The sequence below is a fragment of the Acyrthosiphon pisum genome, chromosome A1, assembly GCF_005508785.2.
Source record: "Acyrthosiphon pisum isolate AL4f chromosome A1, pea_aphid_22Mar2018_4r6ur, whole genome shotgun sequence".
Lineage (NCBI taxonomy): Eukaryota > Metazoa > Arthropoda > Insecta > Hemiptera > Aphididae > Acyrthosiphon > Acyrthosiphon pisum.
In genome coordinates this window covers 17,728,353-17,740,915 of record NC_042494.1, presented here as the reverse complement: position 1 = coordinate 17,740,915, position 12,563 = coordinate 17,728,353, and the positions used below count along the sequence as shown (strand labels likewise).

The window sequence follows — 12,563 nt, the reverse complement described above, 5'->3', positions numbered from 1 at the left end:
TTGTATTTTCTTGTCCCTTATAAGCTCATTAATTTAAAAATATATTTTGCTATAATTTGTTTAATTTTTAGGCCGAAGAATGGAATGCAGCGCCAGCTACTGGTGCAGCCAATACTAACTGGGGAGGTGGTTCTGCACCTAATTGGTCAACCTAACAACATGTAAAACATTTTTCTTAAAGAATAAAAGCTTCTTTTTGAATTTTGAATTATTTACCATTTTTATTTTATCAACAGTTGCCTTAATTTCCTTCTTTTTTTTTTTATTCTTTTTACTACATGATAAAATATTTTTATTTTTATGAAGTAAACGTTGTATTTTATAAAAATACATTTTACCAACAATATTAGAATAGGATATTCTTCAAATTGCAAAAGTTTTTTTTTATAATATTAATTGAATTTCTAAATTTTTAGAAACTATTCTTTTTTGATTGAAAAGATTTAGACTAAAGTAAAATAATATATTATAATATTATTGTTTTAAATATTACAAAAGTATGTGTTTAATTATGATTTATCTTGAATCATAAAATTATTTATTCTTAAATTACATTAAATTTATTGAATTCAAATATCGTAGCATATTTCTTCTATTAAGAAGTTATTAAATTGTATTGATAATAAATTAAATTTACTAAGTCAGTTCGGCACTTGGTAACATTTTCCTGTTTCCTTTGAAATTTAAAAAGTATAATTGGTTTTTTTTCTGTTGCTTTTAGGTGCGTAATGTATGTTTGTTTGATTGAAAACAATTGGTAATGATCATAAGCTAAGATCTGTGATAAAAAATTATGTATAATTTGGTGATAAATTCATAGCAATGGAAAATAATGTGTGATTTTGCGATAACTATGTAAGTTTGAAAAAATGAAACGGCTAAACTCTCCTAAAGAATTAAAGCACAGGACAGATAAATCATTAAGGCAAGCACTATAAATTAAATTTCTTATGGTACGTTTTTAAATCTAGGGACATTGAAAACATTTTTACATGAAATTTCCAGATATAATATCTCATCCCTAAGTAATACAATATATACCTCCCATAAAGACTAGAATTTGTGGTGTGCCTCTTATTGTTCTTTGATAGCGTTGATAATAATCTTGGCTTTAGATATAACCTGAGATTATATCACTATTAAGGATGTATTAAATCTTAAATCGTTGGTCATATACAATGGATGAAGCTATGCTTGTATTGCTCGTAAACTAAGCTGTGTCCTACATAATCCCATAAGTGGACTAGGACCCATTAGGCACACTATTATGAAAAAAAATTAACATTATTCTATTACAACCTAAACTTTTAGAACTTTTTGACATTTGGCTACTCGCAACACCATAATCAATAGGTAGATTATAAATATTACTAAAATTTTAATTAATCCGAGGTAATATCAATTGTCCATTATTTATATTTTACTTTAAATCATATTATGTAAAATCTAGAGTATGAATATGTGATAGATAGCTGTTGCTAATATGCACAGACTCAAATCACTCAAAAATATTAGGGGGACTTAAGCACCCAAGACATTTTAGATTTATTTTAGCCCTTCACTCTTCATATATTGATACTCCTTACATTTATTAAATTTTATGTCTATTATAAAATTAAATAAATTAATATTGTATGGGGCTGTGAATTTATAGAAATATGAATTATTGTAAGACTACTTTTTAGCACAACGTTTGAATTAGATACGAATTAACTAAATTTAGAACCTTTTTTTTTATTTTCTGAATTGTTTTAATTTTAGGTATTTTTTAGCTTGAAATTAGCCTTTATTGGTCAATTTATCATTTTTTTTATATTCTTACAAATCCTGTTTATTAAAAACTTTACTCACATTTTATGGGTTGTCTTTTAATTTTTTATAAATAATTAAAAATAATAAAATTATAGTTTTTTTCAATACAACTAGATTGATTTTTAATATTTACATAGTACGTTTTGTATTTGAATTTTGAATTATTTTTTCAGGATATATTTTGTATCTATGGGCTATGGTGCATTTTAAAGTGAATATTTTGAGATCTGAAATCCATTTTTAAGATTTTTTTACTGGGATCGTTCACAATAATATATTTTACTCTGTAATTTCTAAAACTAGAGTGAATTTACCTCTTATGAAATTTAAATTTAAGTTCATTACCTAGGGCATCTCGGAAGCATTTATTGATATAATTAAGAAGAAAAGTTATGAACATTTTTAAACTGTACATTTTTTGTGCCGGACATAATATTAAGACATCGGCTCATTGGGCAATTGTGGCCCAGTCCGCCCTGAATTTCACTCCACCCATTCAATTGGGAATAATGCGTAATTGCGCATAACACGTTGCGCCAACAATCACAATAAAATAACTAATAAATGTCGGTTATATATATATTCATGTTGGACCTTAGAGGCTAGAGCAGTGGCGTATATTATAGGGGTTTAAACCCCCTCCCCCAGAGATGTACTTTTGTTGATATCAATCCACCTTGGTTGGTACGGTATTTTAAACTTTAATACTACGATTATTTTATAATATTAATTAAATATATTTTTTTTATCCTCCCCCCCTTTGAAATTAATTCCTATATACGCCACTGTCATTAAGCTTTGGATACAGGCGATACAGCAAAATATTAAAGTCACAGATATACACTAATACTAATGTATTAGTATATATCTGTGATTAAAGTCCATGTTCCATCCATTTAATATTATGATCTAAACCCTAAGGCATAGCGATACACCTATAAACTAGTGATCTATGATCTAAGGATGCAATATATTAACTATATTAAAACTCATTGAAGAAAATATGATACCCCGAAGAATATCATATGTTTTTTATCGTTTTAATCATAATATATTATTACATTATATATATATAATTTGTATATATTATAAATAATAAGATAAGTACCTATCGTTCTTTGATAACGTTGATAACAATGAAAATTTTTTTTCAGATTTCAGAATAGGAATTTCAATAAAAATTATCCATTGGTTTTTAGCATTTTATTAGTTGTATTTGTATATAACAATATAGTAAGGGATTTTACATTTACCTTACCATGTCTTATATACCGTATGAGATTATTACTCATAAAAGACAAGTATGTTCACTTTATAAAAAAGCATGCAGGACCGTCGAGGATTGGTATCATTACAGGTAAAACACTTATCATTGGGATCTAATAATATAATACTGAAAACATTAATTTTAATATTTAATGTTAGTTCTGAAATATAGTATAACTAATAACATTATTGCTCATAAGAATAATTTTACCATGTCTTAAAATATAAATACAATTATTGCAAAAAATTGAGTCTTGTACCTACCTAGTTTTAATATAAATTAAATTTATTTAATATGTAACCCTGGATTATTTTAATAATTTATTAGTATGATAAATGTTCTTAATATAAAACACAATAGTTTACAAAGATGTCAATTGTATACAACTTTTATTTACTTATAAAGGTCATAGCTGAAGTTGACATTCAAATTATTTACAGTTAAATTTATATTAAGTGTGATTACAAGGTTTGTACCCAAAGAATGTAGTGTAAAGTAGTGATCTGTTAACTATTGACTAATTCTTTACTTTATTTTTCTAGACCGTTGATGCGAATTAATATTGTGCGCTTAAGAAAACGTTTCGATGACAACAAGAATATAATAGATGTACCAGCAGCACAAGAATTGTTGAAAAAAGGTCAACATGAGCTATGGTCTAATCAACATTATTATCCTCATCAGTGTAAGTAAAATAGCACATAAGATATTTGCTAAATCAAAGTTGAAAAAAAACTGTTACAATTAGGTACTTTTATTTTTATATTTATTTTGCACTAGCTATTAGATAATAGGGCTTTAATAGCTGAATGGACTGCTAAGATCTGACTGCTGATAGGAATATTATTTATTTTGTTAAGTTAAAATGAAATGAAAAGTATTTTTAGAATAAGATAAGATTTTAGTATAACTAGTATTAATCGTCAGTGGAATGTATATAACCTTTGTACTATTGTTGAGGGGAGGGTGTTAAAAACCTAACAAAAATAAGCACGTTTGATATTAGTGCAATACCTCTATCATGATTGTGACATTGTGACATTAACTATAAAATATCCTTATAGTAAGTAACAGTCCTTTAAACTATCATGGTATTAGCTGTCTCAATTGTGATGTTAAACCAATGATGATCAGTACTATACTCTGTTCAGCGAGAGAACGCCCCAATTCTGTGCATCCCTCTGCGTCACCATTTTATCAAAACTGGTTCCCCAAAGGCAGGGTTTGCGTAGTGGAACCGGTTTTTGTCGGTGCGCGGTGCGGTGTCTCCCTGATCAGAGTATGGTATTTTGTCGCTATGTATAATGTATTATTATTATATGTGAAATATGTATTATAATGAAATATTAAATAACTAAAATTTTTTTATAAATATGAAGCCTTTAAAAAAAAAAGTCCATGGGAGAATTAGATCCCCACATCCTCCCTGTGGTAATCGGAAAAAAAATTCCCACACTAGGAAAAAAAGTTTAGTGAAAAATGTACCGAAAATCTTATTCTTGTACAGTTCTACAGCTGTTGTGCTTTGTATTTTAGTGTGTTAGTGTAGTGTACAAAATTCAGGGTGTAACAGATAGAACTGACTTTTGGAATAACTTTTGCTCTAATCAATATTTAAAATAATTTATAATTTATAGCCATTAGCGTTACACATGTATTATACAAAACATTATTTTTATTTTTAACACTGAAAATAAAAATTTTAATTTGATTTAAATTTTTTTGGCTATATTTAAAATAGCCAATTTGTAAATCTGATTATAAGAAATTAAGTAGAAAAATAAAAATGGAAATTTCTGCAAATGAAGCAAAATTAGCTTTAGATGCTGTATGAGATTCAAAAACTATTAAAAAACTAGCGCAAACTCAGACCGTAGAAAAACGTCTACAAAATTTAAGTAAACAAATACAAGCTGCAATATCAATGTGTTAGATTTTTTAACAGCCGTAAGTCATAAAATAAGAAAGAGGTGTATCTAATTAAAATATTACATTTTTATAGCTTTATTATTATAATGATATAGGTACTATAATTGTATTTATTATTTTAAACTTGTATTAAAGTACATTTTATTATATTTTAATATGTGATTTATGTAACTAATTAACAATTATACATTTTTTATGATATTATGATTTTGTATTAACTTTAATATATTTTTCAATACAGTGTTAACATATTTATACTTCAATTGATATATTTTCATTCTTTTTTATCGGGACTTTTTTTTCCACGATTCCTTCTGTATATGAAGAAGTTTGTTTATTTTAAAGGTGAATAGATAAAGTAAGGTATACTAGTATATACCATATCAATAAAGAAATTCTTATAAAATAAATAAATAAACATACTGTAGCCTAGATATGGTGTTTGGTAGTGGCTACCAGAGAATTTAATGAACACTGTTCGCCTCGGACCATTGCACAAAACTGAGTCATTAAAAAATAATCATTCAAATTTTTCAAAAAAGTAAACAATTAAAAATAATCAAATTTAAAATATTGAACTATTTTAACTACTCTGTGTACTATACTATCTATATTAAACAATTATTTTACGTGTATGTCCTTTTTTTTTTTTTAGTTCCATCTTCACCTGGTGGAACAGCGTTTGACCGAGATTGTTTTCCTCCCGACTGGGTATTGGATTCTTGGCATCCATTAGAAAAAGCTCAGTATCCAAAATACTTTGCCAAACGAGAAGAACGCAAAAAAGAGTACATAGCATTATGGGAAAAACGCTGGGGAAAGCCATTCATTCCACATGATGAACATTAAATGGATTTTCTTTTTGTGGATTGTAGTGGATTATTGATTGTTGCTAATTAGCGATTGTTATCATAAAATAATATGATGTATCATGTATGTAAAATAAATAATGAATAAATTTAGATTTCTGAATTAAATCATAATTTTCAGTTTTAACTAAAGCTATTACCAATATAACCATGTAAAGGTTTACAACTATAGACAGCCACTAATTATTTAATAAGTACCTTGAAAGTAAAAAACATTAAATTAACTGAATTTTATTGTTAAATATTGATGAGTCATATTATGTTCTATCAAATACTATAATTATTCATATTTCTTACTTCAAGGTTACATACTGGTAAGCAACACTTAAATTGGTATAAGTACATAAATCACAATTTATAATGTAGCATTGTAGCACATTAAATAGATCACCCAATATGTTCATATACTGTTCAATATTCAATATAGATTATTTAAAGGTTAAAAACAACGAGTATCATTCATTAGTTTTATAGTGAGATATCTATGATAAAGTATATCCCTAACCACCCAATTAAAAATATATTTTAATAAATGTTTTATACTTATATATCAATATGATAAAATTGAATGATTAAAAGTATGTTGAAAGTGAATTTGGAAGTATGAAGCTATCTATATCAACCATTTACTTACATATTACATACTATGTATATTTTGTTAAATACATAATATAGAGTCTATATTATAGACTGTGCCACTACGGTCAAATAGACCAAAAATTGTAAAGACTTGAAAACGGAACAGACAATCCTTGTCACTTTTGAATTATTAAATAAATGTTTAAATAAAATAGATAAAAGAGGACTCAAGTAGACTGTAAAATATTATCCACAAGTTACAACTGTTGAAAATCCTCTTGGCACTAATCGCAGGTAGTCGATTTCAGTTAATACTTAATGATGAACCGAATATACAGTTGATATCAGATATGTTATAGGTTATTTACTCATTGTTTATTGATATAAATTATTTCATAAAATTGGCGGTCCAGATTTAGACTGTGGGCCACCACCTGTCTGATCTAGTCAATACCTAATATTTGGATAGTTTTTTCCAAATAAACTATTCACCTTTAAGTTTGAAAACTAATCATCTGACCTGACATTGTAATCAATGATGCCTTTCAATGAATGCAAAATAAAAAAATTGTTTTAGGTTTTGATTATTATATAAACCGATTATCCCATTCGTACCGTATTTGTATGGAGAGTTACAACAAAAGGTCCAAAATAACACTGTTGTCTCGTATTTTGGATAATCTGTCATGTACCATATTTTAAAATTATTTAAAAAATTTAATGTTTTCATATCATTTAACATTTTAAAATTTAAATCATGATTGTTAAATGATAATATCTAATATTATTTTGAATTATATTTGTTTCATTTAGATATTGACATTAAGTTGATTTTAAAGTGAAGAAAAAGAAATGTATTGAGAATTAATACAATTTTAGTTACCATTCGTTTACTAAGAATTCATAAAATAGTATACCATAAAAAAAAACATATATTGGTCTCAATATCCTATTATTTTTCAGGTACAAAAAATCTAGTTCCTATTTATAAAGTAAAAATAAACTTTCATATGGTCCAACAGCGAGTTATAACTTTTGAATTTTGAGGGACTAAACCTTCACTCCCTCATCTTCACAACTGTAAATTGCAAATATAGGCATGATTTAAAATGTTCCGTATTTAAAAATAAATAAACGTGGGATCCCCAATACAAACATATAATGTACATTGTACCACATTATATTAATTTTATGAGAAGTAACCATGTCATTAACTTACAAATAAAATACATTGATAACATAAGCTATAATCTGTTCCATAAGAGAATATACCAGGCGGCAACCGGTTTTCATCTGCACGTAACATCATATGTAGTGACTAGTGGTCGGTGCCCAGTGGAAAGGGAGAACTGGTATATTATTTTTTGAAACAGTATATAATATAGTATCTATATTTGATACAAGGCACTAATAAATTATTGTTCGTATTAGTAATATCGGTAATTAGCAACCCAAAGCATCAGATTAAAACCAGTAGGCACTATAAAATTATAAAATAATCAGATCTTAGAATTATTTAATTGATTATATGATTGAGCATGGATAAATAAAAATACAGTAATTTATTTCAAACAATTATTTTTATATCGCTTAATATAGTTGTTATAGCGAAACATGTTGGAAATATATTGAAAGTTATAGTATCATTGAACCAAATATTTGTTTAAAATTTTTCTTCATCGAGCCCGTGTTTGAACAACATCAACACTGGTACATTGTCGTCACCAATATCTCTGTATTCGAGCATAGCCACCATGCCGTTTTCGATATCCATGTTTTCGCCAGTGAAGAACTGAAGTTCTTTGAATCTCGTGAGCAGATCTTTCATTACCTGCGGAAAACATAAGCAAGACGGTATTAACGCCGGATAAAACGACGACCCAACCAATCGCCCATAGGAACTAGGTACTCATATTCAGCAGGGGAGGGCGATTCGTTAGCGTAATAAGAAACCCATTCAACTCACTTTGTTGATATTGGTTTTGAAGACGTCCACTTCGGTGCTGCCGTTCTCGGTCATCTTGTCCACTAACCGTTTCATGTACTCCTTGAGGTACAGAGTAAACGATTTCTTGTCCGGGAAGGCGTATGTTTCCATCAAACGGTGGTTGAGCACGACGTCCACACCGCTTTCCACGGCTTCCTCGGTGCCCTCGCAGCTCTCTTCAGCGGACGGGTTGGCGCCGTCAAGCGTCACGTCACCCACTTTACGGGTGATCAGCTTGCCGTACACCTCGTACAGGACCCGTCGATCAGTTTGAACTTGTAGGTGTCCGAGAACATCTCGTCACCGGAGAAAATGTCTTTAAAGATCTTCATTATAAAAAATTGACGACCGGGGGCGCGGGAATCGAACTGTAAAAACGACAGACGGTTGCTGACACGCGACCAAGGCAGTGAAAAGAGGGCAAAAGACCCGAAGCACAAAAGAATCAGGCCTAAAAGGAATAACGTGGAATTTATCACTCCGATATCACGAAAATTCTTCGATTTGTTCTATGTTCGATTGCAAAGAGGTTGGATAAGACCAAGAGGGTCTCGTTGCATGAAATATATCTTTGGAAACGGTATTCCGGCGGGAAAATTTGATTTATATTTTGAATTTTGATATCCATTCATGTAGTATTTATTTTTTAATAAAAACATCATCATTATTAATTAATAATGGGAATAGTTTTCAAAAGCATCAGAAAAAACTAACAAAAAATTTAGATAAAACTGAAATTTTTACGCTAAACCAGTTTAAAAAAAATTGTTGTAACAAAAAAAAAATAACCATAGATGCATGATATCCTTACAGAATGTTTTTATTAATATTTCGAAATATCGTGATTCTTTTTAAGATATTTTTAGGCATAAGAAAATGTCGTGTTTTATTAGTTTTTTTAAATTATTGTCAATAAAAAAATTTTTCTAGGTAAAAAAACTTGAAAATGTTAAACAGTGTGTAAGTACTTATTAAATTATTTACTAAGTGTGAAATGCCCCTAGTTTTTAGCACACCCACCACCCTTTAAGCTGAGGCACATGCCTCAAATAAAGTCTTTCGTTACGCCACAGCACTCTGGACACCTAATGTACAGCAGAACGTTACCCACTTGCCCGATTTTTTAACTTATAAGCTGCGTGCGGTGGTACTACTAGCGCTCTGGGGAGACAACAATTATACTAGTGCAGGGGCCGAAGCATAATGTTTTTACCCAGGGCCTGATTTAGGCATTTTGTGGCCTTAGGCTAAATAAAAAAGTGGCCCATTGTCAACAGTATCATTTATAGCCCCCCCCCCCCCACACACACACACACCCACACACACAAACGAGTTATATAAAACAAAATAATAATTTATATTAGTTTAGTATTAATTACTTATACATTTTTACAAACATAATTATAAAGTTATACATTTGTGATATCTACTGGCCACAGATTTCTTGTACCTATTATGTATTTATTAATATATACACCGGGTGATTCTTTTATCATAGAACACTCATTATTTCAGAAAGTGTACATTATTTTTAAAATATTTTTTTACATAGTTTCAAGTCGCTTATAAAACAATGTTTTTCTTAAAAAATTATATTTTTAAATATTTTTTATTTAGTTTTTTAATTTTTTGAATGACAACATTGGGTTTTAATTTTATATTCCAAAGCAGAATATTTTTCTTAGTATTTTGATACATGAAAATCGAATTTCGGGTGAGTAGTTTATGAGTTATAAATATTCAAAGTTAAGATGAGTGGAGTGGAGTGAAGTGGTACGGGGGTTACCCCGCGAAATGTTTATCCACTTCTCCGCTCATCTAAACTTTGAATATTTATAACTATTTTAAACATTCAATTCAAATAAGGGAGATATAGAAAAAATAGCACTTCTTATCATGAGTATTAATGTATTTTTTATTTCTTCGTCTTATATTTAATTTATATTAATATTATTAAGAGTATTTAATAATTTAAATCAAAACTTTAAATAATTGTGCATAGGTTTTTAATACTTTATTTTTGTTCTCAAAATGTATTCAGGATATTTTTCCATAATTTAAAGTATTGTATACAGAAAGAAATTTTTCACGATGAACTTTATTTATGGACGTTAGTTATGTTAGTTTATAATTATTAGTATTTATAATTATGTATACTATAGTATACATAATATTAATATAATAATATATATAAATATAATATGTAACCCGTATTTATATAGGTATATTAATCACACAGCAGTACAGCACACTTCATTAATCTTGGTTTGAATTACGCATTTTATTAGGTGTGTCGCACGCGCACTACAATAAATTATACGTATCTAATACACTAATACTTATCTATAATATAAGTTTGGTCGACATATTGCGGAGTATTGTGGTAACCAGCTTGAAGTTAAACATTTAAAATCATTCGTTAATTTGAGTGTATATATTATATTTGTTCCATTTTTATACGTTAGGTCATAGATCCTTAGTGGGCTTAATCACTGAAGTTATATAACATATGCAAAAATAATTTTTATGTCTATGGGTGATGGAAAAATTCTTGTATTCAAACTAATTTTTCCTAACATCTTCATGAAAATGAAACCATATGGTTGTATATGTGGTTGTATTGTACTCTATTACTCTATAGGCTGTGGCCTGTGGATGAGTCATAATTTGCTCTCGTATAACTCTGATTCAACTTAGGCTCAAACACAATTCACAGTCCCTCGTGTACCTACCCTCCTCAATTTTGGAAGCGAATCATGCGAGTTCCACATCATATATTAATTAATTTTCCTGCTCTCTCCTTACAGACTTATCAAAAAAATTCTTTTAGTTTTTTTTTTGCACTATTTCTTTTCTTTGTCTCTATTAATTCCTTATCTTAAAGTAATTTAATTAAAATAAAATTGTATTCTTAATACTGATTTTAAAATGTAATAACTATGGTTGGAACACTCACTACTAATTTGTATCACTAATAATCTTTGTTCATTCCAAAGTATTTAACGGTTCAACGGTCGAAATATAATAAATGTATTAATAAAAACCCTTTACATGTCATCGATTAAAAATAAAATTATGGACTAATGTAAAATAAAATGGTCTTCCCTACAACAATATTTTTACAAACATGACATTTATATTATAAGTATAGGTATACTCTCTAACAAATTACAATCATGAATATCTCATTTTATAAATTGAATACTACATCGAAATTAAATGGGCTAATAAATAATAATATAGGTCACATAAATACACAGTCTTCGTAAATGTAGTAGGTATATTGTTACCGAAATGTAGGTACCCATTATTATTATCTGATTGTTGCAATTGCAATTTCATAGATAAACTTCTTCATTATTTCATATATTTTATCATAAATATTTGGTTATTCTATTAGAAATTTATATTTGATGAATAGTTTTATATTAAGTGTATATGCATTATGAACACAAGGTTTTTTTTAAAGTCAATTAAAGCTCAACCAATAGAATTTTAAATTTGCAAGCCTAACTATTTAAATAGCTTAAAAATCAAACGTGCATCATTATAATGTCGTATTTACATCGCTTATGAAAAATAAACATTAGTTGACTATCAAATAATGTTCAATGCAATTTTTGAAATATAACTATAAATTAGAATAACAGAAGTACAAAAGGAACAAAGGATTTTGTATTAAATGCCCAGATGTCAGGTTTTCGAAATTTAAACGAAAATGAAAATTTCTATGAGATAAAATCAGACTTAACACAAAATAAATTGTATATATGTGTGATTTATTTTGCAATCGGAATAAAAGTCGAGGAAAAAATTCAATAGGAAAAGACGGCAAGGATAAAAGAGACAAGGCAATAAAAAACTACGGAAAAAGATACGGGTATCAGAATAATAATAATAACAGTAAAATAATATTAGTAATATTTGATATTTTGTTTACTTAGTAATTAGTATACCTAAGTGTAGTGTATTAGTGTAGACGTGTAGTGTTATATATTATATTATTATGGATTTCAAAATTATAATTATTCGAAAATGGTTTACCATTAATATAATATAAGCAGAGTCGTCTTTTGGGGGCGGCTTGGGGGGTGATTATTATCCTTTCCTGTACCAGCTG

The 12,563-nt window shown here is 28.2% G+C and overlaps 3 protein-coding genes across 7 annotated transcripts in view; 2 read left to right on the top strand and 1 right to left on the bottom strand.

The window, feature by feature from the left end:
• Positions 1-209, top strand: part of LOC100163169 (40S ribosomal protein SA) — a 47,455-nt gene extending 47,246 nt beyond the window's left edge. For 3 of the 4 annotated variants that reach the window (XM_008181402.3, XM_029486057.1, XM_016801663.2), the window contains exon 7: positions 72-209. In XM_008181402.3, the coding sequence (XP_008179624.1) occupies positions 72-155 (84 nt within the window). In that variant the 3' untranslated portion in view covers positions 156-209. 4 annotated transcript variants of the gene reach the window in all.
• Positions 210-2,937: 2,728 nt separating this feature from the next.
• LOC100165246 (NADH dehydrogenase [ubiquinone] 1 beta subcomplex subunit 9) lies at positions 2,938-5,985 on the top strand. 2 transcript variants are annotated; one of them, NM_001293442.1, is given in 4 exon segments: positions 2,945-3,169; positions 3,622-3,764; positions 5,664-5,793; positions 5,795-5,985. In NM_001293442.1, coding segments are annotated over 4 exon segments (381 nt in total). In that variant the 5' UTR covers positions 2,945-3,071; the 3' UTR covers positions 5,805-5,985.
• A 2,014-nt stretch (positions 5,986-7,999) lies between these two features.
• Positions 8,000-8,900, bottom strand: LOC100167271 (translationally-controlled tumor protein homolog). The gene is given in 3 exon segments (XM_008181403.3): positions 8,000-8,287; positions 8,423-8,703; positions 8,706-8,900. Coding segments are annotated over 3 exon segments (519 nt in total). The 5' UTR covers positions 8,776-8,900; the 3' UTR covers positions 8,000-8,119.
• Between the last annotated feature and the right edge of the window lie 3,663 nt (positions 8,901-12,563).

Coding starts and splice junctions, on each gene's coding strand:
- LOC100165246 (XM_001945160.4), top strand. CDS start 3,072: ATGTCTTATATACCGTATGAGATTATTACTCATAAAAGACAAGTATGT. Junction 3,170..3,621: donor GAGGATTGGTATCATTACAG/GTAAAACACTTA, acceptor TTATTTTTCTAG/ACCGTTGATGCGAATTAATA. Junction 3,765..5,663: donor ACATTATTATCCTCATCAGT/GTAAGTAAAATA, acceptor TTTTTTTTTTAG/TTCCATCTTCACCTGGTGGA.